Source organism: Diaporthe citri, assembly GCF_014595645.1.
Source record: "Diaporthe citri strain NFHF-8-4 chromosome Unknown scaffold_4, whole genome shotgun sequence".
In the NCBI taxonomy this organism is placed as follows: domain Eukaryota; kingdom Fungi; phylum Ascomycota; class Sordariomycetes; order Diaporthales; family Diaporthaceae; genus Diaporthe; species Diaporthe citri.
The window spans coordinates 535,586-560,694 of NW_025064849.1; the positions used below are offsets into that span (position 1 = coordinate 535,586).

At 57.9% G+C, this 25,109-nt stretch overlaps 9 protein-coding genes across 9 annotated transcripts; 6 read left to right on the plus strand and 3 right to left on the minus strand.

Annotated features, from left to right (window-relative positions):
* Positions 1–484: 484 nt before the first annotated feature.
* INS49_009331 (uncharacterized protein) lies at positions 485–2,953 on the plus strand (the record flags this gene model as incomplete). Its single annotated transcript, XM_043170062.1, has 1 exon — positions 485–2,953. One exon carries the CDS (start codon positions 485–487, stop codon positions 2,951–2,953), a length of 2,469 nt encoding a protein of 822 aa, XP_043024627.1.
* Positions 2,954–3,157: 204 nt separating this feature from the next.
* INS49_009332 (uncharacterized protein) lies at positions 3,158–4,117 on the minus strand (the record flags this gene model as incomplete). Its single annotated transcript, XM_043170063.1, has 1 exon — positions 3,158–4,117. One exon carries the CDS (start codon positions 4,115–4,117, stop codon positions 3,158–3,160), a length of 960 nt encoding a protein of 319 aa, XP_043024628.1.
* A 1,763-nt stretch (positions 4,118–5,880) lies between these two features.
* INS49_009333 (uncharacterized protein) lies at positions 5,881–7,594 on the plus strand (the record flags this gene model as incomplete). Its single annotated transcript, XM_043170064.1, has 3 exons — positions 5,881–5,915; positions 6,335–7,464; positions 7,533–7,594. The coding sequence occupies 3 exons, from the start codon at positions 5,881–5,883 to the stop codon at positions 7,592–7,594; spliced, it is 1,227 nt and encodes a 408-aa protein (XP_043024629.1).
* Positions 7,595–8,374: 780 nt separating this feature from the next.
* On the plus strand, positions 8,375–9,634 carry INS49_009334 (uncharacterized protein; the record flags this gene model as incomplete). Its single annotated transcript, XM_043170065.1, has 1 exon — positions 8,375–9,634. The coding sequence occupies one exon, from the start codon at positions 8,375–8,377 to the stop codon at positions 9,632–9,634; it is 1,260 nt and encodes a 419-aa protein (XP_043024630.1).
* Positions 9,635–10,230: 596 nt separating this feature from the next.
* Positions 10,231–11,064, plus strand: INS49_009335 (uncharacterized protein; the record flags this gene model as incomplete). The annotated part of the gene is made up of 1 exon (XM_043170066.1): positions 10,231–11,064. One exon carries the CDS (start codon positions 10,231–10,233, stop codon positions 11,062–11,064), a length of 834 nt encoding a protein of 277 aa, XP_043024631.1.
* Positions 11,065–12,583: 1,519 nt separating this feature from the next.
* Positions 12,584–14,050, minus strand: INS49_009336 (uncharacterized protein; the record flags this gene model as incomplete). Its single annotated transcript, XM_043170067.1, has 4 exons — positions 12,584–13,283; positions 13,350–13,491; positions 13,586–13,787; positions 13,868–14,050. The coding sequence occupies 4 exons, from the start codon at positions 14,048–14,050 to the stop codon at positions 12,584–12,586; spliced, it is 1,227 nt and encodes a 408-aa protein (XP_043024632.1).
* A 2,216-nt stretch (positions 14,051–16,266) lies between these two features.
* INS49_009337 (uncharacterized protein) lies at positions 16,267–17,707 on the plus strand (the record flags this gene model as incomplete). Its single annotated transcript, XM_043170068.1, has 4 exons — positions 16,267–16,419; positions 16,552–16,744; positions 16,806–16,944; positions 17,005–17,707. 4 exons carry the CDS (start codon positions 16,267–16,269, stop codon positions 17,705–17,707), a joined length of 1,188 nt encoding a protein of 395 aa, XP_043024633.1.
* Positions 17,708–18,272: 565 nt separating this feature from the next.
* INS49_009338 (uncharacterized protein) lies at positions 18,273–18,602 on the plus strand (the record flags this gene model as incomplete). Its single annotated transcript, XM_043170069.1, has 1 exon — positions 18,273–18,602. The coding sequence occupies one exon, from the start codon at positions 18,273–18,275 to the stop codon at positions 18,600–18,602; it is 330 nt and encodes a 109-aa protein (XP_043024634.1).
* A 1,864-nt stretch (positions 18,603–20,466) lies between these two features.
* On the minus strand, positions 20,467–22,860 carry INS49_009339 (uncharacterized protein; the record flags this gene model as incomplete). Its single annotated transcript, XM_043170070.1, has 1 exon — positions 20,467–22,860. One exon carries the CDS (start codon positions 22,858–22,860, stop codon positions 20,467–20,469), a length of 2,394 nt encoding a protein of 797 aa, XP_043024635.1.
* Positions 22,861–25,109: the final 2,249 nt, after the last annotated feature.

A 25,109-nucleotide genomic window follows, 5' to 3' on the forward strand; every position in this document is an offset into this window, starting at 1 on the left:
TCCTTGTCTCCAACAATAGGCCGTTTTTCGACGCTCACTGGTCCATGCGAGTAGCTTCGCCCTCGTGCAGCTGAGAAAATCAACCGCTATTCAGGAAAATGTCGTGAGTTCATTAGTTGGAAGGGCACAAGGACACCTAGGTAAAGTTATAGATGACAGACAGCTTGAAAGCTCACAGAGACAGCTTCTATTGGGAGATGCTGCCTGCCCAGGCGGTTAGTAAGCCAAGTCTCCAAGAACCATCGGCCGAGCAGGGATCAGCTCCGACCTCCCTTCAACTGGTCCCACCCTGACTTGCTTGTGTTGCACTGCCTGGCCTCGCCTCCAGCAATCAGCCGCGCCTCTCTTTACCTTCAACTCCTCGAGAAGTACAGCTTTCCACCGGGCCACCGCGGCTGATTGACCCGTACTCTCGCACACTCACTCTTTTCTCAGTGCATCGGGTTTCATGCGCCAGTGACAATCATGATAGTAACCGCCGGCCATGTCCGTCCCTAACAAGATCGCTGAGTTCCCCGACGTCGAGGCCAAGCTCCAGAAACCCACGAAACAGTCCGCTTTCGAGCGCCAGAAGGCAGAAGCCGAGGCCAAGAGATTGCGAGAAGCTGCCGAGACCGCCGCAGTCTACGAGGACTTTGTCAAGAGCTTCGACGCCGACGCCGACGATGACGACCGCAACCAGAACGATCGAGGCTCAGGCGGCCTTGGACGTCCGCCGCAGCCAAGGGGTGGCGGGTTTGGAGGAGCAGGAGGAGGACGAAGGCACTTTGGCGCGCCGGCTGGGTTTGGCGGGATGAAAGCCAGCGGGCCAGGATCCCTCGGCCCTGCACCACCGCCCATCAGCTTTGGGAAGAAGAGGACCTACGACGGGTTTCAGACCAACAACGACAGGAGGAGGGACCACTCAGCGCCTGGCTCGGGACGATTTGGTGCCGGATTCGACGACAACGAGCCTGGCTCGAAACCCCTCGCCAAGGCTTTCGACGCGAGCGACGACGAGGAAGAGCACACGGGCCTGGGACGGTCCGAGGAGAAGGCCGTGGCACGCCCGACACTACGACTTGCGAATCTGCCTCCTGCGACGTCTCCTGCCGCGATCAGGGCCCTGATCCCGACGAATTTGGTGGTCGAGGCTGTCAAGATACTCTCTCATACAGCGCCGGGTGTTGCAGGCACGGATCGCAAGTCGATCGCCGCCATTGTGACATTGTCGCAAGAGACTGCGGCGTCTGAGATCGATGCTGCTGTCAGCGCCCTACAGAACCGCTACCTTGGCTTCGGCTACTACTTGTCCCTGCACCGCCATTTATCCTCAGCTGCTATCGCGGCGGGGTCTTTGACAAACGTGACAGCCTCGACAACAACGACTCATCCGTTCGGCGCAAAGCCAGTAGCTCAACCTGGACCCGCAAGTGGGCCAGACACGCGTGGGCGCTTTGCACCCCCATCTTCATATACCCCGATGGGAGCTGTCAACCGCAGCGTCTTGCTGCATGTTCCTATACAACCGCCAAGGGACATTAAACAACTACGCATGATCCACAAGGTAGTGGAGTCGGTGCTCGAGCATGGGCCGGAATTCGAGGCACTACTCATGTCCCGACCTGATGTACAGAAAGAGGAGAAGTGGGCCTGGATCTGGGACGCAAGGTCACAGGGCGGAATATGGTATCGCTGGCGCTTGTGGGAGATTCTCACGGGTGGTGGGCAATCAAGAAGAGAAAGGGGCAAATATCTCCCGCTCTTTGACGGAGGTTCCGCATGGAAAGTGCCTGACAAACAACTGGCATACGAGTACACCACGCGTGTAGACGGATTTGTATCCGAGTCCGAATACGATTCGGAATTTGACGACGATGACGATGACGAGCCGAAGATCACTACCGAGGGAACCAAGGAGCCGGACGAAGTGTTCCTCAACCCGATCGAAAAGGCTAAGCTCGTCCACCTGCTGTCACGGCTGCCGACGACACTGAGCAAGATACGCAAAGGCGACATAGCAAGGATAACCGCGTTCGCGATAATGCATGCGAACCGCGGTGCCGATGAGATAGTCGACCTGATCGTTACGAACCTCGAAAGGCCTCTGTCATTCAGTTCCGCTAATCCAGACCACAACGACGCCGGCCTGGATCAGCAAGGCGACTATTCGAGAGACACGTCACCGACACCGAAGGATTCCGACCCGGCATCCTGTGACACGTCGGGCGCCAAGCTCGTGGCCCTCTACATAATCAGCGACATCCTCTCGTCCTCGTCCACGAGCGGCGTCCGCCACGCCTGGCGGTACCGGCAGCTGCTGGAGGCGGCGCTCAAGGCGCGGCGGTCGTTCGAGGGGCTGGGCCAGCTGCCGGAACGGCTCAGCTGGGGCCGGCTGCGCGCCGAGAAGTGGCGGCGCAGCATTGGGCTCGTCCTCAGCCTGTGGGACGGGTGGTGCGTGTTCCCCAACGACTCGCAGGAGCTGTTCGTGCGCAGTTTCGAGAACCCGCCCAGCCTGCGGAAGGAGGGCGACGACGCCGAGGAGCTCAAGGCCGAGGCAAAGAGGGCCGCCGGGGGGCGCTGGAAGACTGTGGACGCCACGGCTGCGGCGGCGGCGGAAGCATCTGCGACCGAGGATGGGCAGCCGCCGGATGGGGCTGACTCGGACGGGAGCTACGACGAGTATACGGACGACGAGGAGGCCGACAACGAGCTGCTTGTGCGCTACCACATCGACGGGGAGCCGCTGCTTGACATTGATATTGTCGGGCTGGCCCTGGACGGCGGGGAGGACGTGCAGATGGGAGAAGACGGCGATGGGGGGCCCGCACCCGATGTCAAAAAGGCGCAGGAGCCTCCTGACGAGGCCGCCCGCGGCCCGCCCAAGGAGTCCGCTTCGTCATCGTTGGGTCCTGGGGGTAAGCGCAAGCGGGTCACTGCTGCGGATATGTTTGCGGATTCGGACTCGGACTGAATCAGTGGTGACATCCCTCCATAATGAATCACATCATCTTCCTCCACAGTGCTTGGGACTTAATTGCCTGTGTTAAAAGTAATCCATTGACCTGTGTGGTCGATTGCTCACGGAGACCCAGACCTATCCCTGTGACAGATCGAGTTGCGTGGTCTCTTAATTCCACCCACTGATCGTCCTACAGTCCTTTCCCAACCCACTCGCTCACTCCCTCTTGGACTTCTCCCCCCAGCCCAGCCACGACCGCGCCGTGTGCGCATAGAGCACCCCCTGCACACAAACACACGCCCCAAGCGTCCCCGCGACCGCCCGCACACCTTCGGGGTGCACCCAGCCGACGTGGCCGCCAACCCACGCGCTAGAACCGAACAAGACGAAGTCAAACAGGGCGTGGTACAAAACGGACGGCGCCACAGCGCGGAACACATCGCGCCAGCCTGACCTCGGTGACTCGTCCCCGCCAGCGTCCGCGCCCGCGCCCCTGGACGCCGAGAGCACCGCCATCGCGACGTGACCCGGGAGGCCCACGAGGACGCGCTCCGACAGCGTGACGGCCATGGGAGGGCCGGTGGAGGTAGCCGCGGCGGCTTGGACGTAGGCGGCGAGCTCGACGAGGGCGAAGCCCAGGGAGGCGGCTGTCGCGGCGCTCACGGCGGCGCGCTTGTCGAGCTGCCTATCCCGCCCCTCCTGCGCTTGGGCCTTCCTCCGCACCCAGAGGACGGGGAGGTACTTGAGCAGCTCCTCGGGCAGGGCGGCGGAGAAGGGCGCGAAGAGGGCGAGGAAGATGGTGTACCGGGGTTCGCGGGCCATTGCGGCGCGGGATGCCAGCTGCTCGGGCGCGAGGGCGGAGACGTCGGCGCGGAGGAACTCTGTCATGTAGGATCTCGCACCTGTGGGGCCGAAGAGAGCGAGGAGGAAGAGGTAGCCCGTCAGGGACTGGAATGCTGTCATGGCTGCCAGGCCGAGGGTGCCTGAGAGGATGGAGATTGTCGCGAGGGTCTTGAGGGAGGGGCCATCTTGTGCGCCTGAAGGTGAGGTTTCTGATGATGGTGTCGGGGCTGCTGGGGACTTGTCGCTGTCGGATGGGAGGAGGGCCAGGGTGAGGAAGTTGGGGTTGAGGATGTTGATGAGGGGCGAGCGCAGGCCTAGGATGGAGGTGAGCATCTTGGTGGCCTGGGTATCATGTCATATCATTATGTGCCTGTCTGTCAGAGTGCTGCAAGGTGGTGGCCTTCTCAAGGTGGGTGCCTTTATTTGTTTATACCTAGTCGTTGAATGAGTAAGATTGTATACACCATGTACACAATACGTGGTACACTAGTCTCTCAGGTCACCGTCAAAGGATGCGTTTATCATCTCAGGCGGGAGAATTCGGAGCCGAGCTGACAGCTTGGATGGCTGTGCCACAAATTTGCTGTGTATTTCTGTATGCGGCTCGAGAATCTGTGATATGCGACTCCAATGATGAGCTCCGTTGCGTGATGTTAATGTTGGTGGTTTACATGGCTTCTAGGTGTCACATGGCAACACTTGTCGTGCTCAAGGTTGATATGGTTTGAGCTAGAATGTAGTGGGAGCCCGTGGACAGATATCCCCCATAAGCAGAATAGTGCGTTGTGGTATTGGCCGGGACAAAGACGGCAGACCGGCTCTCGCGGGCTGAATGGATGCAGCTTACGGGGGCGGGCTGGCAGGTGGTCAAACGTTGGAGAAGTCTTGGAGAAGACCAACAAGGTGCGCCCAGATTCTCACCGTTGCCATAGATAGCATAGAGGCGCACGGATGTGGCATAGAAGGAACGTTGGCCGCAGGAAGGGGCCATCGAGCAAGGCTAGGTTTACCGTGTGCCCGGTCCTCGGGCCATGTCTAGTCTACATGTAGATACCTGGCAACTCGACCACCCAGAGCTGCCAGATTGATCGATCAATCGATTGATTGCCTATGCATGCACAGGCAGATGTATGCATGTGAAAGAAGAGGACTGCTCCATTAAACCCGACTTGCAGCAGCATGAAGCCAATGAATCCCAATGGACGGGATGGCGAGGTGGGGAGGATCGTCACGCTGGCCGCCTCCAAGACCAAAAAGGAGAGCATGGGTGGGGCCACACTTCAAGGTATCTACATGTGTCAACGGCCACCTACAGTGCCTCGAGAGTGCCCGTCGTAACCCCACTCTCCCATTTTTTAAGGGTCGCGACCCCTCTGATCACTCCTTCCTTCCCTTGTGGTGGCCCTGCCTACTGGCCCGAGCGGCGGTTGATTTCAAACCTGCTCTTGCTGCTGCTACTGCTGCCGCTGCTACCACTATTGCTACTGCTGGCTGGAGCTGGAGACCGTCGGCCTTGGACGGTACATAGAGTAGGCTACAGTCCGTAGTCTAACCGCCGTCGCATTCCGCATCCGCCCCAACTCATCCCGTTACAAACTCAACTCACCGCATCGGTCTACCACGACACCCTCACCGGCAATTGTCCAGCCAGCGCCTGCTCTGTGGTCTGGACCACTGCCTTGCTCGCCTTTCCCAGCTAACACCAGAGAGCACCTCGCATCATTTTTTTGACCCTAGCCGCATCGCAGCGCCAGCATCAAACCCGCCAGGAGAAACATACCCCAAATCCGAAACTCGAAACACTTCAGATCTTCGCAGTAGGCCGACACGGACCGATCTCGCATCGCAACACTTCGCACCTCATCGCACCGTGTCTCGGTCCCGTCGCCGACTTGTTTTCCCCTCCCTTTCAATCTGCAGCCAGGAACTCACAGGCCCCGCTGCCCAGCCTGATAATCATCGTAGTAAACCTTCGAGAAGGCCTTTGGCAACTCATCTCCGGCATCCTCGCGTCGCATCCTATCCAATCCTGTTCCCCTGCTGGCTCTCCTTCTCCCACCTGGACCGAGCTCAGCAAGGCTCGGACCGCCGACGACATGGCCATCTGGGTCGGGAAACAGAAAATGTCATGGTGAGCTTCGTCTCTCTCTGCTCCGTGTCTTCCCGGCTCACCCGTCCTCCCTCTCCTATGCCACGGTCTGTACCACATTGGACCATGAGGCCGGACAAGATGTCTTGTCTTCCTTCCGCTGCGGGTACACGGATGCTCGGAGTTGTACCGTTCAAATGTGACCTCCGAGGTTCTTGTCCGCGGTCGGTGGTGACACTGTGCATCACTCTGTGATCCACCTCTGTCTCACTCGCTTTCTTTCTCATCGACGCCGCTGCCCCTACAGGATCGGCTAGCTGCAGCAAGTAATACTTCTGTCGAGTGTCTCTGATGCTGTCTCTCTCTTACCCCCCATTAACATATCCCTTCTGTATTGCCGCCGCGCCGTGCCGAAGACGCACATTGTACGCCGTGCTCACTGGGACTAACTTGAGTAACAGCCGGTCTTGCATCAAGGGCCATCGCTCCTCGACATGCAATCACCTCGGCGGACCTCTGTGGGCGGTGCGCCCGGCTGGCAGGCCAAATAAGGCTTGCGTCCACGGGCCAGGCGATCTCTGCCTATGCGCTCACTACTTCCCTCTCACGTGGCTGAAGGCTGCCGTCCCACGCAACAAGAAGTGCTCTTGCCAGGGACAAGGGAGCAACGGCAAGAAGTGCATGTGTGGTCACGGTAATGGAGCAGCCGCATCGACCGCGGACGAGGAGACGCAGCCCATCTTTTTCCAGGACCTCGTGGCCCGAGGCCTGCAGGTGACGACTGAGCCTGTTGATATCGACGTGGCTCCGCAACAACCTCCCGCATCCTGTTGCTCGCGCCCCACACCAGCGACGACGCCTGCACCCGCGCCCGCGGCGTCTTCTTGCTGCTCACAGCCCGCCTCGACTACCCCTGTTGCAGCGCCGGCACAATCCTCGTGCTGTTCTCAACCAGTCAAATCTGAAGCTCCCACTCCGGCACCGTTCACGAATGGGAATGGACACATGAAGACCGAGTCATCGTCTTCGGTTACCTTCCCAGCAACGGCACCCGCACCAGCACCGCAATTTCAACCTGCCCCCGACTTCAAGGTGCTAGCAATGACCGCAGCTCAGGCAGCACATGCGAACAGTGGCGACCACATATGCGATTGTGGCCCTACCTGCAACTGTGTTCTCTGCATAGACCACCCTTACAACACCGCTACGATGAACCATATTGCCTCAGAATTCGGGCATATGATGACCACAAACGACTCGACGATGTCACCAACCATCGGCTCCAACGGTGGCGCGACTGCTCCATTCAGCCAAGGATGGCCGTCGAGCAACGGTGCAATGGCCAACAGCATGATGGCACCCGCACAAACCTTCAACGAGGCCATGATGCCACGTCAGTCACCACCGCAGCAACCCACCGACATCTTCCTAAACCCAGCCGACTTCCAAATGTTCAACTTTGCGTTCCCGCTCGACAACATCAACCAGTACGACCCGCAGCCCGACTTCAGCTTTGGGGCGATGCCGCCCGACATGGACATGAGTGGGCTGTGCGGTGGGATGCCTGAGGGCTGTCCCTGTGGCGATGACTGTGCGTGTATAGGATGCCTGGTCCATGGAAAGCCCAGCAACGGGGAATCAACCACGAATTGGAGCTAGCCCTCGGGCTTCTCAACCAGGAGGAGGATGACTACGGGTTTACCAAGCGCGCAAGGCTTTGAAGGAGCTGCTCCCTGAGGTTGTGAAGGAAAAAGGGATGACTGCTTGGGTGTCGACTGCTTTTTGAAAAAAGACTGTATATATTCTTGATACCCTGGGTAAATATGGCACGGAGGAGGGTTGGCAGCCATCTAAGGAAGCATACAGCATGGAGTCAATTTCTGTTCTGATTTTGTGTGGTTATAGTGCGTACGAGCTTGGACATTGGGTCATACTGAAGTGTGGAAATGTTCTTTTAGGCAGCATGATGCACATATGCAATGACAGCATGTTCAATTGTGTCTTTGCTAGGTATCATCCTGCAAGCTACGTCTCGAAATTATTGGAAATGGCTACTAGAAGCCAGGTCCGATAAGATAAGATCAACTGATCAACAGAAATCCCCTGGAGCGCATCACACTAGGACATAGGGCGCCTGGAGATCGACGCTATGAACCCCTGCCAGCCAGGCCGTTGGCCAAGCTTCCAGCGGGGTCGGTCCCTACGACAATGATCTACAGCAGGGGAGGCAAGCCGAGCTCTACCAGTCGACCAGGCGAGGCCAGCAATGTTTCTTCTAAATTCCACTTAGCAAATTTATCTTCCGGCCCAAACACCCGCCTCGAAACATTCGTCAAACAACCATCGTTTTCTAAAACGTCGCTTGAATACCCGCTCGCAGCACGCAATCGGACGCTGCTGTTTTTACAAGACGTACTTGGAAAGATCATCTGAAAACCCCATCCAGAATAGCCCGTCAAGACCGTCTGACGTGGCCGGCCGTGGCCAACCAGGCCTGGAAGATGCCGCGCGACCGCAGGGACGAGCTAGGTGAAGCTCCAAGAGCTGTCCACGGCAGCGAAAGAGAGGGGAGCTATGGCCAGCAGGCACCAGACAGCTATGTTGCTCGGAGGAGGACTCGTTCGAGGTCGAGATCGCCGAGGAGACGGCCTGCTGCCGAAGACTTCTACAGAGAGAGGACGCCAGAGCGTCACGATACCCAGAGCAACAGCCACCACGACCGACACAGAAGACACCGACACCACTCGCGCGATGCAGCCAGCAGATCTCCCAACCCAGGCGACGACCGAAAAAGGCACCATCACCGTCACCACCACCGCCGCCACCGAACGAAGCCAACGGCCAGCACCACCGCCCGAGAAACACCCGCCGACCTGCCCTCCGGCGCGCGGCCGCTGTCCTACAAGCACGACCTCGACGCCTTCACACCGCTGTTCGCGTACTACCTGGACGTGCAGAAGAACCTGGACTTTTATGAGCTGGACTCGCAGCAGGCGCGGGGCCGCTGGAAGAGCTTCGTCAACAAGTGGAACAGGGGGGAGCTAGCAGAGGGCTGGTACGACCCGGAGATGTTCGAGCGCATCTCGCGCGAGGCGCCCCCTCCTGCTGCGCGGACGAGTGCTGCGCGGCAGGGCGACGCGCGGGTGAGGGAGCGAGGCCAATCAACCCCCTCGCGCGGCGCCTCTCCTCCCAACGGCGATGCGGGGCGAGCCATGGACAACGACGACTCAGACTCCGACTACGGCCCGCCTCCGCCTCCAGGCCAGTCCGACCAGACCGCAGGCGGCGCCCGCAAGGGCCCCGGGATCCCCACGCTATCAGACCTAGCCCTGCAGCGCGAGGCAGCCTCCGAGGAACGAGAGTCGCAGCTGAGCAACCTGCGAAACGCGCGCAAGGCCGACCGCGCGCAGCAGAAGGAGCGGCTGGAGGAGCTCGCGCCGCGGGCGGAACCCGGGACGCGCGAGCGCAGGCTGGAGAAGAAGGCGGCCGTCAACGAGAAGATGAAGGGGTTCCGCGAGGGCGCCGGGGACGGCGCGGAGGAGGTGGGCGACGGGGACCTGATGGGCGGGGGGGACTCGGTCGCGGAGCTCAAGAGGGCCAAGGAGTCGATGCAGCGCAAGAAGACGGAGCGGGAGCTGCGGCGGGAGGCGGAGGCGCGGGCGCGCGAGGAGGAGAGGCTCGAGAGGCTGCGGGAGTGGAGGGAGCGGGAGGATGAGAAGCTCAGGGGGCTTAAGGAACTTGCTAGGGCGAGGTTTGGGTAGGATGCGTGCATGCGTGTATTGCGTGGCTTGGATTTACCTTTGATGCTGCTGGTGATGGAGTATTTGAGGGTACTTGGGCAACAATTTGCCCATGGAAGCAGTTCAATATCTTCTGGGCCGTCTATTCATCATGGCAGGGGCGTCTATGTTCTTCAGCGTTGGTGTTGGTATAGCATAACATTACACGTGATACTTGGACATGTCACAGCATGTCCCCAAAGTTGAATACCACTAGGACCACTCAATCTTGCTCCCTTTGGGAAATGCTGTTGTGTTGGTGAGAACCTCATGTCGGCCTACGGTACGCTTGTGTTGACATGGACGGTCACATGACGGCGAGTCGGGCTATTTTGGCCAATTTTCGATATCGGCCGTCTCAACTTCACCGCATCTTGGAACTTTTATGTCCCGCTAATCTTTTACTTTATATATACCTGGAATGTAGAGATTAGATTTCTTATTCATTGATACCCCCTTAGAGCTCTCAAATTCTCACTTATACGTCTTGGCAACGGCTGTCTCCGGCCTGAAGAATTTTTTTCATCCAAGAATCGCCTCATTAGCAACAACAACAACACAAACACAAACCAACCAGGATGCCCCCCTCAGAACACACAGACAGCGGCGACGAGTCCGGGCCGGGAGGGGACCTCTTCGCCGAGCCCGAGGGCTACTACCCGCCGTCCCCGAAGCCCACCAAGCAGACCTTCACCACCAAGGGCGGCGACGTCGTCGACCTGCACCTGGTCGGCTACTCGCCCACCGAGGCGCACCACCTGTGGAACGGGTCCCGCGTCGCGGCGCAGTACTTCGAGGCCGACCCGGCGGGGACCGTGAGGGGCCGGAACGTGCTGGAGCTGGGCGCCGGGGCCGGGCTGCCGTCTCTCGTGGCCGCGGCGCTCGGGGCGCGGCGGGTCGTCATGACGGATTTCCCTGACGCGGATATCCTGGCGACGATGGAGAAGAACATTGCCGAGTGCATCATCCCCCCTCAGGCAGCAGCAGGCGGGGCGGCGGGGACAAAGGCGGGCGTCATCGTCTCCAAGGGCTTCGTCTGGGGCTTCGACCCGCAGCCCCTCCTGGCGGAGCTGCCCGCCCCGCGCCCCAGGTTCGACGTGCTCATCCTCGCGGACCTGCTGTTCCGGCACTCGGAGCACGGCAAGCTGCTCGACACGATCCGCGACACGATGGCGCGGGGCCCCGGGGCAAAGGCGTACGTGTTCTTCACCAGCTACCGGCCGTGGCTCGCGCACAAGGACATGGCATTCTTCGACCTCGCGCGGGCGAGGGGGTTCGCGGTTGACAAGATCCTCGAGCGCAAGATGGACCGCCCGCTGTTCGAGGACGACCCGGGCGACGAGGAGGTGCGCAAGACGTGTACCGGGTGGGTTGTGCGGTGGCCCGCCGAGGGGGAGGTGGCTGAGGCTTGATGCGGGATGTTTTTGGTGGCTCTTGATCCCTGGGGAGGAGGGGCTGATGTCCAGCTTCGCATCCACCGGGTTGTACATCTGCGCGGTAGACTGGGCCTTGGACAGACTGCGCCCCCATCGTGAGCACCACAGTCTTTGGCCCCAGAACAAGCTTCTCGGGAGCAGCACAGTCGAACAGTGGCCGCGAATGCACGACACATCAGCCAGAACCTGATACCGGCTGCCTACGACTAAGAGACAGCTTTATGGAAACTGCGAGTCTCGGATGAGCCTACCAGCCCTCCCCCAGACAAGCAGAATGCTCTAGGCTAGGGCGATGGGTGGCAGCGCCGCGTACAGACGCGGTGAGCGGATGCCGTTCTTGCCCCGCGTCATGCGCCGCTGACGGGCTGCCTATATACTACGCGGCAACGTTCACGAAGGCGGGGGATGGAGAAGACAATGGAAAGGCGCCTGGGTTCCTCATGCTGGATGCTGAGAAACAGCGGTACAGCGACGCTGTGAAATGGGACCGAGTGTGCTTCTTCTCACTCTACACGGCCATGCCCAATGGACCTTTTGACCGATACGGTGAACCTGCTCCAGGGTTAGGTTGATATGAGCACCAGGTGTTATCAGCACAGATTTCTGTGCCGTATAGTTGCATAAAACATTCCAAAACTTGTCCAGTTTGACTGTTTGTGTCGATGGCAGTCCTCCAAATTGTCTCTAGCGACGTTGGAGTGCCTTTGTGAACAGCTATGAGGCGTGAGATTGACACTACCATAAGGTCTGGCCAGTAGATGTTAAAGAAGAAGGCAAAAAGGAGAAAACTGAAATAGAATAGCAAAAGATGATGAACAGGGCAACGTTCAACCATCATACTCTGGCCGGGCAGTCCTTTGCAGGATAACGCGGTAATATATTTGATGCCCAACTTGGAACCAGAGATGGGATCGAGGATGGGCAGTCCACCAAGGGTGAGTGGGAGAGCCAGGCGAAGAAGCTTCGAAGGGAGTACCTGCAGGAATTTGTGCAGCCCACCCGGCTTGCTATGCAATGGTCAAAAGCAAAAGGCAGTGATTTCGTGAGTGATGATCGACGCAAGTGTAGCTTCCGTTGAGGCGAAGCGTATGCTCTAATTTCCTGCCCTGGCATGCCCAATTGGACGAGATACGTATCTGGATGGCGAGTGTAGACTCCTACATTATTACACATTACACCTCGACCTGCCCACATCTACGCCATCGTAATCGTGCCCGCTGCTTACTACGGCGGTACCTCGTGTCTGCGTGAAAGATCGTTTCTCGAAGTAGCATCGCCGCCCATCATCGCGGCCCGTCTCCAAGTGAAGGACCCACTGCCTTTAGTGTCGAGAAGCGATCTGAAAAGACTGGTGTCGCCCAAGGACAGGACTGCTTCCTGTTCTGTCCACGTTGTTGCTTCGCCGGGAGTCCGTAGACCACCCGTCACACGGGCGTGTATCCGTTGGATCCATAAAAGTTTGGAGTTGTTTATTCGCAGCTCATCTCGGCCTCACTCAAGGCGCCGGCCCATTGGGCAGCCCCAGCCCAGCGTCATATTTCACCGTCTCGTGGTACAAGCTTCCAGGCCTGCTGGAATACTCTGGCGGGTGGTTCTGGCTGCCGCCCGGGCGGAACCCGTCCGTGACGATGAACGCATTCGCGTTGAAGGACGAGCTGGTCGAGGTGGACCACCTCCTCGGCGCTTCAGAAGAGGAGCCGGGCAGCGGGGGCGGCGGGAGCGAGCCCCGCGATATGACGGAGTCGGTATCAGGGAGCGATATCCCTGAGCGGATCGAGTCGGCGTCGCTGTTGCTGGCTACGGTGGTCACGTCCCACGAGGAGCAGCGGCTGACTTGGGTGGATGACACGGACAGGGACCGCGAGCTGGAGCCTGTGCTGCTACTCTGGGGCGTGTCGTCTTGGAGGGACACTTGTACCCATTGTGACTGCCCATGAGTTACCCTGCTGTGGTAGGATGGCGCGGCGGATCGGATAGATCCGGGCGACGGAGACCTCGACGGGTTGTGATGGCTCCTGCTCGACAGTGATGAGGGTCGACCGCTTGCCAAGACGATGGACGACCGTCTACTTGAGACGGATCGGCGTTCAATATGTTCAGTTCCGTGGCTGAGCTTTTCACTGTCCACGACAGTGGATGCTTCATGTTGCTGGAGGTACAGTACCGACAGGAGGATAGAGAAGGTGTAGGAGAAGCTATCCAAATATCAGTTACCAGCATCCAGCGAAATGATTCAAAACTTTTCCGTATTCCCGTCTTACATTGCAACTACGGAGAGACCGTAGACAGTCCTGGGGAAGGTGCAGAGCGCGTCGAGCTCGCCCAAGACCTCCTTGGTCAACGACCCAAAGCGGATGGTTGTGAAGCCGTCGGTGGGTTGGCGGACGAGGTCGTTGCCATCGTCTAACAGGAGTGTCAGTCATACTTCATGAGGGTAATCTGTGGCCTAAAGTAGTAATGGCAGGGTGACGGTGCAAGACAAAGCAACGGGACTCACAGTTGTCCCTGGTGAGACCGTGGCAGTCGGCCGGGAGGCCGGAATAGGCCAAGATCGTGATCTTGGCCAGGTTGATGCCCATGATGGTCAGGTCAGTGGGCACAGACATGACGGCAAAGACGCGCCATGTTCGAAGGCCGAGAGTCTTAAAGACATGGACACAGCACACGACAACTGTCGAGTAGGCGAGCGATACGAGGCCCTAGGAGATCGAGAAGGTCGGGTAAGTACAAATATCACTATAACAATGGCCATGGACAAAACAAGAAGCACGAAGCATACCAGGATCTGGACCCCTCGCATGCGGTCATTCGCACCCAGTCTATTTTTCTGGATGTGGTCATAAAGCAGGCTGAAGGAGGCATAGACGAAGAAAGACGAGGACCACTGCCATATCCGGATCGCAGTCAGGCAGAACCCCACGGCATTGAACCTCCTAGGAGGCGGCACCGGCTTCTCATCCATGATGGACTATGTGTAGTGTCCACGACTCAATTGCGTAGACCTTTGGGCGATAGTTCGTGAACGGTGGGTCCCGGGCGAGTAGGCAGAGGCCAGGATGGGAGTGCCTGTCCCGGAACGGAATGCAGGCGGTTCACGCTGGATGACGGGCCGGAAGTAACGGGTGTTTGGTCTCCCAGCGGCCTTGGGGGAGGGAGGTGAGATGGATGGCCCGTCTGCCGGTCAGCAGAGGCGAATACCACAGCCGACGCGCATCGAAGACGCTACACAATGCAATGAATGCGATGCTATGTTATGCCATGCAGACAACGCTGTCGTTGCAGCGAGGAAACGAACCACAGGAGACCGACCGACTGATGAGGAATCAGATGCCAAATGCGAGTATCCAGTCGAAAATCGAGGGACAGAAAGACCAAGCTGGCCTGATGGTCGAGGTGTCCAAAATCAAGTCTTGTTCCAGTCCAGCTCAGCCTCACTCTTTCCAGTTGATTGTTAGTCCGTCCTCCTCCTTCCCCTCCAGAGCATTTGCCCGTTCGTGTCAGAAACGCTGCTGCCTGTGCCGTCAAGCCATTGGGTTTTGAAAGAGCCAATCACGACGGACACCCACTGTCTAAGCCACCGTCGAGGGAGACCCGGTGACAGGGATGCCCGCTCACTGCTACTCTGCCAACCCGAACCCCCGACTCCTCTCAACCTCCTCGTCCTGCCATCTCCCTCTCAAGCTGATGTTTGCTGTGCCACTTTGCCCACACTTGTCCCCCCACTACGTCGTAGGGATGACAACCTTATTTGCTCTGTTTCCCCCGGCTCCTGCAGCTAGTCCTTCCGTGGCTGCCGGTGACGCGTCCCTCTGTCTGACCATCCATCCCACCGGAGTTCACCAAGGTCAGTATGTGTTCGAGGAGTCCAACTCGTTGCTGATGTGATGCCACGCGCTGCCGTCACCTCTCGACTCCCACGACGATCTTGTCAAACCTTTGGCCTGCTGTCTTGTCCGCTGTGGCGCTCGTCGGGTCTGAATATAAGTAAGATCCGATGCGCTGGCGGCAATCCTTGGTTCGGGACCCTCGTTCTACCCGCTTCTTGATGCTGTTGTCGCTCTCTCATCTCTTGTGGGAACCGAGCGAGACCACAAGAGGCCGTCATCTGAATTCTCCTGCTTGGTGAGACACAGGGCACACACACACACTTACGGACAGACCGCCTCTTGGCTTGATTTCCTATTTCATGGTCTTTGGCGCGAGTTGCCAGACATTGCTCCCAATCGAGATAACCGCGTGCTTGCACCGCCTGCCTGCCTCTATTTTGAGCATGGGGGCTGTTGGCGTTGGCTTGCTGGGTCCATCAACCAACCGCCCGAGACCACTCAAGCCCCGTCGAGTTTGCTTGACCGGCCCGCACCTGGGACCATGATAACAGCCATCAGATATGGAAAAACCAGGTTTCCAGCTCAGAAGGTCATCACGAGCAAAAGCTTGCACGCCATAAGCTCACAGTGTCGAGCCACGGCGTCTTGCTCAGAGCCCGGACAACCCCCAAATCATAACTGGCGCACTGACTTTGTCCCTGTCCAACCACGGCGTGGGGCCACCCGCTACACCTGCATCGTACGGCCCCCGAACGCGGCTCTGAACCCGAGAGGCGCCCCCTTGTGCCGAAGCCTTGGTCTGCAGCTGCAGTAGTAGCCCTCGAGCTACAATGCACGAGGGCGGCACTGCGTACGGAAACAAAGTTGTGATCTATTCGCTGCAGAGGCCGGGCTTCAGCTCCCCCGGACATAGGTCCAACATAGGTCTACTCTCTAGTATACAGCCCACCTGTCTGCATGCCAGCCTTGGTTGGGTGGCTGCTTGCTGCATCTGGGCGCTCGCCCGGCCCCAGTCCTTTGGTGACCGGGAGGAGCACAGCAGCACACAGCCCCGGGATCGCCTCTTACATACATATCACCTCACTTTCCAGCTCTTCCAGCTGGTTGTCATGTAGCACCGCATGGGCTAGTCTTTGCGAGGGTCAAATCCGTCAAAACCCTCCCTGCGTCCCCAGCCGGGTGTGCTCTTACTCACCATCTCTGCCTTTTACCCCCATCTCCCGCCTGTTTTATCCCTTGACTGCCCTCCGCCCTTTGGTGCTGCCTGTCTGTTACCTTAATTGCTCTCCTTGCCTTCAGTGCCGCCTCCCAGGCCAGTCCATGTTCTTTGGCTCCGTATAAGACCTTCACGATGGGCTGGGGGCTCATGCGATGGATAGTCTCGGTGCGAGCCGTGCAGCTCATGGGCTCCTTCATCCCGGGCGCACTCAACGGGTGGCTGCTTTACTACATCTATTCCAAGAGTATCGGGTTTGAGCAGTCAATGGTTATCCTGCAGATACTAGTATGTTGTCTCCACCGGCTGCTGATCACCACTCCTCACATGTCCTCCTCCCCTTCTGGTCTTAGAATGACCATCAGTAGCCGTGAACGCCTCGCGCACTGATTGGCACACCATGTCTGACCAATATCATAGATCACTCTCGTTTTCTTTTACACATTACTGTCGCTCCTGGTGAACGGCTACAAGCGCTCTCAACGGGCAGCATGGATGACTGGTAGCATATTCTTTGACGTCGTGTTCTGCTTTTTCGCCGTGGCTATCATTTCTATACTTGCCTACACAGGACTCCCGTCCAACTGTAGTGGACTGTCAAAAACAATACCTGGTATGACTCTCTACACTAGACCGTCATCAGGCACTCGCTGACAAAATCTCTGTTGATTCAGTGGATGCGGAAGACGTACATCTTCAGAAGGGAGGATTCAACGAGATCGGTTTCAGCAACATGCAGGGTGATAACAATGGCACGTTAGATCAGTACTGTGGCATGGAACGCGCCTTCTACTTTATCGCTCTGTGTATCATGTACGTTCACCGCATATCAACTGACCTATTTGTAGTGCCTTTTACTAATACCATGCGCAGCCTGAGCTATATCATCACTATCATACTGTCGGTCATTCGCGTGTGTCAACTGCGGATGTATTCCAAGGACGAGGTCGACGGGCTTCTCAAGGAGCGCGAGGACATGATCAATCTGGAGCACAAACTCCAGGACCAGGAGGCAGCCTCGACGCCGGCGCCGACGCCTGCGCAGAACGTGTCACCAGTCGCGCCCCAGAGCAATGGTGCTTTTGCAGCGACCAACACCCGCTCCAATACTCATCCCAGTCCAGCGTCGAGGACAAGGTACCAGACGACACCCTCGTCATCGAGCCGGCCCGCGCGCCCGGGGCTGCGACACGCCGCCGACTCGCAGCCCGGGCCCTCATCATCATCGTCCTCGTCCTCATACAACAACCGCGCGCGGCAACCCGCCGAGCCCGTCTCCCCGCTCTCGCCAGACTCCCCGATCTCCTCCACGGCGCCCCTGCCGCACGACCGGGGCTTCATCCTGTCCGCGACGGACGTGAGCGCCAACCTGGCCATGGTCGCCGATGGCTCGCGGTACACGCCGCAGCACCACCAGCATGGCTCCGACCACAACCAGCTGCCGCCGTACTCGCCGGGGAACAACATGCGGGCGACGATGCACGGGCACGGCGGGGAGAGCAATGACATACGGCTGAGCGAGTACGTCAAAGGGGCGACTGCGGCGCAGGACATGAAGGATTCGAATGGGTTCTGAGGGCGGGTCCCCCATGGTGAAAAATGGAGAAGAGGGGGGGGGGGTTGTGTGTTCGGAGTTGTCTGGATTGGTTATGGAAGAGTTATTTCAACCGGAGGTCAATCATACTGAATTATACGGCGTCAACGACGGTCGTGAGTATGGACTCTAGAGGCTTTGTAAGAAAATGAATAATGAATCAAACTACAAATGACACTCCTAGAGCGGTATTTCTATTAGAAGGTCATCTGTGATCCCACACTTATTAACTGAATATTCATCAATTCAGTTACAAATTCAGTTTTCCTGGACGAGACTTCGTTTTATCAACAAGACGATAAGAGGAACCAAGGTTGCTTCCACTGTCTTGAGGCCTCAATTCGGAGCCAAGAGCCATATGCTCATCACGAACCAACTTTCGCCACATCAGTCATGGCCCTTTGCCGACCTTGGATGGAAACAATGTGCTGTGCCACACAGGAACTGAAGCAATCACAGGGACGTCTACTGTCGATATTCTCTGAAGCGACAGCTGAAGACAAAAGAAAAAGACATGGCAAGCATTGAACAGATAAAACCCAACACCATGCCTCTACACCTCCCCGGTCCACCCTTGTGCTGCCGCCCTCTCCTGCGCCCACAGCGGCCCTCTGTCCCGTTCTTCTTAGACCCGGCCCTGGACGGCAAGGCCACGGCTCTCCCTTGTGGGCCACCGTCTCGACGCCGCGGCGCTGAAGCGGTCGGCAGCGGCGGTCACCTCTCAACAGTCTCCACCGCATCCGGTGCCAGTGCCTTTGGCGTCAAGATGCCGAGGGCATTCCCGGACCTGGTCCCCTCCCGAGTTCTCTGCGGTCATGGTGCAGGCTTGGAAGGAGTCGAGGACATGTGGTTGCGTCCTGGGTTGCTGTCGGCGTGATTCTGGGGGGGGGGGTCAGGTGCGTTACTTGGACGTTCTTTCTTCCGTGCCGTGTCTTCGTCTCGCGGTTGACCAAGCAAGGAAGCCACGAGTGAAGAGGCACGATCGGGATATAGAAAGGGAATCACGTCTTACTAGCTTGGCCATCAGACTAAGGGTTGACCGCGAAGGCCGGAGAAAACGCAACAATAGCAGTGGGAAGGACGATTTGACCAGATGGCCATGCCATTACATGGGCGACTGAGTTAGTATTGGCTTTCCATCTCTTTGACTGTCTAGGTACTACTACTGGCTCTGTTGGCGCTTCGAAGCGTGCATGGATGACTACGTAAGGGTCTGGAAGGAGTAGTTGATCATTCTGCTCGTCATGCCAAAGACACGTCGGCGAATGTTGCGCTCCTAGACGGCAGAATCACGACGCCGAGAATCATATTTATCCCTCATTGCCCACCATCGGCAGGTGTCACTTGCCTGTGCTGCTCCAGATAGGAGAACATCTGCTTGTCCCTGCCGCCTGGCAGAATGAACTCCCGCGTGGTTGTTTCCTCTGATCGCCTCTGCCATCTGAATCAACGGTAGGAGTGGACGTTTCGTTCTTGAGATCCCGCAATTTGCTCTTTCCTACTCTCGCAGCAATGTTGTTGTTGGACGAGTCTCGCTCTTGATTCTTAAGTTCTCCCACTTCGTCCTGCCGGCCCGTTTCTTCTCTTCTTCTCTTCATCTCTCCATCTCCGCCACATTCGGCATTTGCAGCAACGCAGACAAACAATCAGCACGATGACAGCCATCACAGACCGGACAGCACCTTGGCCACCCTTGATGACACTTGCCATCCCTTGTGTTCATTTCCATGTCTGTTCCAGCCCTGCATCAGTCACATCTTCTCACTTGTCAGCGGGCTCGCCCTCCTGTTGTCTCAGTCACCCGCCTTCGGTTCCCCACCCATGCAGCAAGCTGCTCCGGGCAGTGCACTGCCGCGGTGCTCGCGATGCTCACGGTCGTGGGGAGGCAGGGATTTCTCATCATAGACATGCCCTCCATCATGAACAAACCAAAAGGTGGGTATCGTGATGAAGGATGGCGCGCCTGAACTGAGCTCCTTTTTTTGCTAAGATGAAGAAAGCCGTATCTGGAGCAACTCGCGGTTTTTTCCCTTTTGGATTCTTTTCCTGCGACCCACCAGCTTTATGCTGATGGAAAAAACCTCTCTTCTTTTTAGGTGCCCGCCCTCGCTCTCGACGGTCTCAGCCTGGCTGGTCACGGATGGAGCTAGTGTGGGTTCGTCGTGGGCTGGGCGGTGGTGTCGGGTGGGTGGCAACTTCAGTTCGCACAGCCTTAGCGTTGCACTTGGACAGATGAATGACCTGTCGTGTAGCTCTTGGCATTGAATTGCATTTGGTTTTGGTTCAATATTATGTCCACCATTGCAATCTCGTGACATGCTTTTCATGCACTCTTCGCGCCCGCACGCAACGCAAGCGTTCCTTGGTCGGTCTCTCTTCACATGGTTGTTGGTTAGTCCGTCCACTCACATGTACGTTGGGAAACCAGTTTATCGCGCCCGTGTTGCAGCCAAGGAATTCACGGTGGACAACCGATATGCCTGCTATCTCATACCGAGTCTAATGTCTTGTGGAGTAGTGGCCGTCCCAAATGTCCCGAGAATTCACAGGCTCCGCGCTCGGGGCCGAAAAGACGGCACTTGGCTCGTATCACAGCAGCAGATCGTCATGATCAACATATATAAGCTTATCACGCATGTACGTCGGTGAACTTAGTGCTGACCAGGCACAGTTCCCGAGCAGGATCCCAAATCGGATACCTATGATTATTTATACCCTGCCTAGATAGAAACCTCGCGGAATTAAGCACGCATGAGCTCCGACCCCGACGCCGAGGCCGCATAGCTCGGAGGGCGGTCCTCCAGGGCGCGGCCCCAGCTCGGTGACTCTGCGGTCCCGAGGCTCACCTCGACCGTCCACCCCTCGGTGAAGACCTCGTGCCCGATCCAGCTCCGGGACCACGGCTGGCCGTTGACGGTGACGTTCTGGACGTATATGCTCTCGTACGCCGGGTCCCACCCGTCCACGACCCTCACCGTGGCCGTCCTGCCAGTGACGGGGTGCGTGGCGCTCACGGAGCGGAAGAAGGGCGCCGAGATGAGGTAGACGTCCTGGCCCGCGACGGGGAACAGGCCCAGCATGGAGAAGAAGATGAAGCTGCCCATGGCGCCCGAGTCGTCGTTTCCTGGCAGGCCCCCCGGGGTCGCGCTGAAGGACCCGGGGATGTACCCGTGGATCCTCGCCGCCGACAGCCCCGGCCGCCCGGCGTAGTGGTACAGCCAGACTGTCGAGAACACCGGCTCGTTGGAGATGTCGGCGAGCGCGGAGCCGTGGAAGTAGGACAGGCGCGCCACGAAGGCGTCGTCGCCGCCCATGCGCGATATTAGCCCTGCCGTGTCGTGCGCGACTAGGAACTGGTACTGCCAGATGCTGGCCTCGAAGGTCTCGGACGGGTTGGTCGTCAGGGAGCAGAAGCCCGCCAGCGTGGAGCAGGCGATCGGGTCCTGGAAGCCCCAGGTGCCGTTGGCGTATTTGGGCTGGAAGAATCCCTGGAAGCCAGTGTCGGTGCCGTTGATGAGGGACGTCTGGTCCTCGCGCCACAGGTTCTGCCAGTTGCTGCTCCTCTCGAAGTACTTGGTATACATATCCTGCCTCCCGAGCCCCTGCGCGATCGTGGCGAGGTTGAAGTCGTTGTACGAGTACTCGAGCGTGCGCGAGATGCTCCGCGAGTTGGTGCCGAATCCCGCCGGGTCGAAGTCCAGGTAGGGGATGTAGCCCAGGCTCTTCCAGCTGGCTAGTCCGCCGCGGCCCTGCTTGGACCACTCGAGCGGCTCGACCTCTGCATCCTTGGTGACCGCCTCGAGGGCGAGGTCCCAGTCGATACTGGACGAGAGGTTCTTGACGTACGCATCAGCCAGAACAACGTCAGCGTTGGAACCGCCCTGCGTCCAGCCGTTGCACAGGGACATGTGGCAGTCGGGCAGCCAGCCCTCGTGGCGGTACGTGTCGAGCAGCGAGCTGACCATCTGCGCCTGGGCCGCCGGGTCGATGATGGTGAGCAACGGGTGCTGAACGCGGAACGAGTCCCAGATGCAGTAGTACGAGTCGAAGTACGGGATGCCGCTGTCCCAGTGCGGGTTCTCGCCCGTGTAGTTCTGCGGCGACATCATCGCCCTGTATATCCCGCTCCAGAAGCTGGTCTGGAGGCCGGTGCTTGCGCCTCCCGCGTCTACTGACACCGGGCTTAGCTTCTGCCTCCATGAGTCCTGTGCTGTGCTGACGAGCGAGTCGAAGTCTTCGGTTGGGTTGGGAATTTCGGACTCGGCGGTGCTGCAGGCCTGCTCTGAGCTGATGAAACTGATTCCCATCCGGGCTGTGACTACGTTGTCTGCTAGTCCTGAGAACCTGGCAAAGCCGCCTGCCTCGAGATAGAACAGGTTGAATCCCCTGGTCACAAACAAATCCTTTGGCTCCGTCCCTGCCCGGTTATTCACCCAGACGCCGTTCTCATACATGTCCGCCTCAAAGAAGTCCACGCAGAAGTGCATCACGTAGGACCCGGCTCCGAAGCTCGGCAGGAATGTTCCATTGCCAGTCATGCGGCCGGTGTCCGAGTCAACACTGACGGAAGCATTCTGGCGGCTCTGCCAGAGGTCCGTCAAGTCCAACAAGACCAACGGGTGCGAGGCATTCCCACCATCCCCCAAAGCTGCCGAGAAGTCAAACCGATACAGCGCCGTCCGCTCCGCAACCGTCATCTCGGCACCGACACCGGACTGCAGCCGCACGCTGAAGTAGCCAGGCCGGGCGACCACGCTGCCATTGACATACGGCAGCTTCCTATCGCCGACGCGGAAGCTGCAGCTGTTCACGTCGGCGTCGTCCGGGCACACCTGCGGGAACAGCGGGAAGTTGCCCAGGCTGGGGTTCCCGCCCGTCCCGGAGTCGTGGGCCGAGCTGAAGCCCGTGACGTTGCTGCCGTCCGTGGAGAAGCCGCCCGTGTTCTGGCCGTCGACGTCGGCCACGGCCTTGGCGAGGCCGTAGGGGAGGGAGGCGCCCGCGAAGACATTGCCGCCGTTTGTGGAGCCTATGAGGGGGTCGACGAATGCCAGGGGGTCGGAGGTGGTGTTTGTGGTGTTTTGAGCTAGGACCTGGAGGGAGAGGATGGCTGGAATGATGATCAGGAGGGAAGCCATGCTCGAAATAGCTTGATAGGTAGGGAGCAGTCTAAAGAGCGACCGGGCAGTTCAGAAGCGTTTTCAGGTGTTGACACCCGTGGATTCCAAAATGGTGTATGAGGGGTCGGGGTGAAGGCACTCGCAGTAGTCGATGTTGACAGACGTGCTACCTGCCCCTGATGACCTGAAGAGACCACCTAGCAAGAACGACCGAAAAGTCTGCCATACGAATTGCTGTATAGAGCGAGGACAACTTCAATGCCACACCAAGCATGGTAAACAAATGTTCGAACCCCATGATGAAGATCAGTGACGATACTGTTCGTCCCATGTCTCCGCATTTTACGCGGTTCCCTGTCCACGGTTACGTCGACGAATAGCGATGGCCCCTACCCCGCGTGAGGCCTAGAAATGGCAGGTAGTTTGGCTTTTCTAGATACGGGGAAATTAGATGAGTTGCAGATCTCAGACCGGGGTTTGCAATTTTGTTCTCGGAGAACTACTTTTAGATCGCGTAGCAAGTCATCCTGACGTTCAGGCACTGGCATATAATAGTGTATTGTTCTCGGAAGACGTTGAACAGTCCAGGGTTTCTTGGCGCCTCTGGCTGCTTGTGGATTCTTGTTGTCAGTACATAGCATGGGTAACATTTGAAGGCGATGCCGTGGCTGCATCGAAACTGCATGTGGTCTGGTCTTTTCCACGCTAAATTTAGCCCTCCTCTTGAGTGGCGTGCGAGGAAGTAGAAGAATTCGAGCATTGATGCAGGCTGTGTTGATGAACCAACAGAAAGGCTGGCTTCACATTCAGTGGAACGCGAGACAGGTCAGTGCTCCGAGGACGTCGCACGAGCCATAGCCTGCTTCTACAGACCGAGTCGAAGACGCCCACGTCTCTCGAAGACACGGTACTGGTGTCCCTTCATTGGTCTTCCAGATGAGGCCTCGGCAGAGGTGGTAAAACAGGAGCCAAATGCATGATAAATTACTGCTACACGTGCAGTCCTGCCCCCCCTCGCCGCTGACTTCTTCCTCCTGCCAAATGTCTTAAGCCCGGGCACACGCAACTCGAACAGCGGAATACCATGTGTCTAGACACCTTTCCTCATACATCCGCATAGGCAAGAGGTCAGACATGTCGACACGCACACCATACAAGTACAGTCTACCTGATTCCGAGCAGTTCCGTGTCATCCGTGTCGCTGCTGGCCGGTGGCACGACCCCATTCGGTGCAAGCTCATTCGGCCTGAGCTTGATGAGGCCTTCTGCTTCAAGAGTTCTCTGACCGCCAGGCTAGTGATGACCGTGACAAGGTGTACGGCCTCCTCAGTCTTGTGAAACAAGAGGAGCGTTACATAGAGCCCAATTACAGACTCGACGTCTTTGAGGCCTACCGAGCCACGGTCCTCGCTCTTATCAGGAAGGGGGGGGGGGGTCTTTGGCATGCTGGGCGGGCGACCAGAAACGCAAGTTCAACAGAGGGCTTCCATCGTGGATTCCGGATTGGAGTACCGCTGTCGACACTGGTGACAAACGCCGCATGGACCTCTTCAATCACTACGACGTGAACCGTGGTTAGACTCTTCGGATTATTGAGGATGAGAAGGAATATTGGACCACGGTCGAAAGCCAAACGGGACTACTTGTGAATAGCCCAGCCAGTCGCGCTGGAAGACTGCCAGCGTCGTTGCGCCCCTTCGTACTTGAGTACATCGAACTTCTCACCCAGCGGGCGAGATCAATGCGGCCTGACAGTGTCGACCCTGATGAGTTTCACCGACTTGGTCTTCACAACCCCACATTGAACCAGCGGCAAGTGATCAAATATCGCTCAGCTCTGGTATGCCCAGAATATTACGAGGACCACAGGACTTATGAGTACCACAGGACTCTTCTTGACATCAACTTGGACGCGATAAAGCGATGGATGAGTGAAGTGAGACCTCGTGTAGACCAAGCTGCCCACCTCGCTTCCGTGGCCAAGTACACGCCAATGTGCGAGATAATCAACCAGCGTCTGATACATCTGGACGCTGCAATGAAGGGAAAAGACCCTGACATAGCTCGCCGGATGTACGACAAGGCTTCCTGGGATGTTGAGAAACTCTTTTTGGTCAGTGAAAGTTGCGTCCGTCTCCTCAACAACTGGCTTCATAGAGCCTGACTGAGAGTTGCTTTTAAGGGAGCGGAAATCAGCACTGTTATGGAAAAGCTCATCTGCCAGTGTCGTCGCCTCTTGTCCTTGTGCAGTGAGTCTTCGCTACTTA